Below are 362 nucleotides of genomic sequence, written 5' to 3'. Positions count from 1 at the left end.
GTTGACCGAAACCAAATGTTGACGGACAGACGGACGGACGGACTTACGACGACCCATGGCAATAGCTCAACTTGACGATGTCAAGGTGAGCTAAAAACCCAAGAGTTTAAGAAGTGAAATATCACGTCCTCTTGCTGTACTTACCGCTGGCAATTATCTCGTTGATATCTTTGCCGTTTAGCTCTTCCAGCACCTTGTCCACTCTGTCTTCATCGGCCTCTATTCCAACACTACCCAAAATCTTTTTGATGTCCTTTGCTGATGGAGAGGCATTTCCTCCAAGACCAGCAAGCAAATATGCGGCAACGTAACGCATTCTGGATTAGAATCTGAAACGAGTAAAGCAACAAAATACCGCTCAG

At 45.6% G+C, this 362-nt stretch overlaps 1 protein-coding gene across 1 annotated transcript in view; it reads right to left on the bottom strand.

The window, feature by feature from the left end:
* LOC106806548 (60S acidic ribosomal protein P2-like) overlaps positions 1–362 on the bottom strand; it is an 11,028-nt gene that overhangs the window by 9,213 nt on the left and 1,453 nt on the right. The window contains 1 exon segment of the mRNA XM_014808524.1: positions 145–329. Within this exon segment, the coding sequence (XP_014664010.1) occupies positions 145–316 (172 nt within the window). The 5' untranslated portion in view covers positions 317–329.

Source organism: Priapulus caudatus, unplaced genomic scaffold (assembly GCF_000485595.1).
Source record: "Priapulus caudatus unplaced genomic scaffold, Priapulus_caudatus-5.0.1 Scaffold167, whole genome shotgun sequence".
Classification (NCBI taxonomy): Eukaryota; Metazoa; Priapulida; class Priapulimorpha; order Priapulimorphida; family Priapulidae; genus Priapulus; species Priapulus caudatus.
The sequence above is the reverse complement of the archived record's forward strand: the minus strand, read 5'-3'. Positions and strand labels throughout refer to the sequence as shown.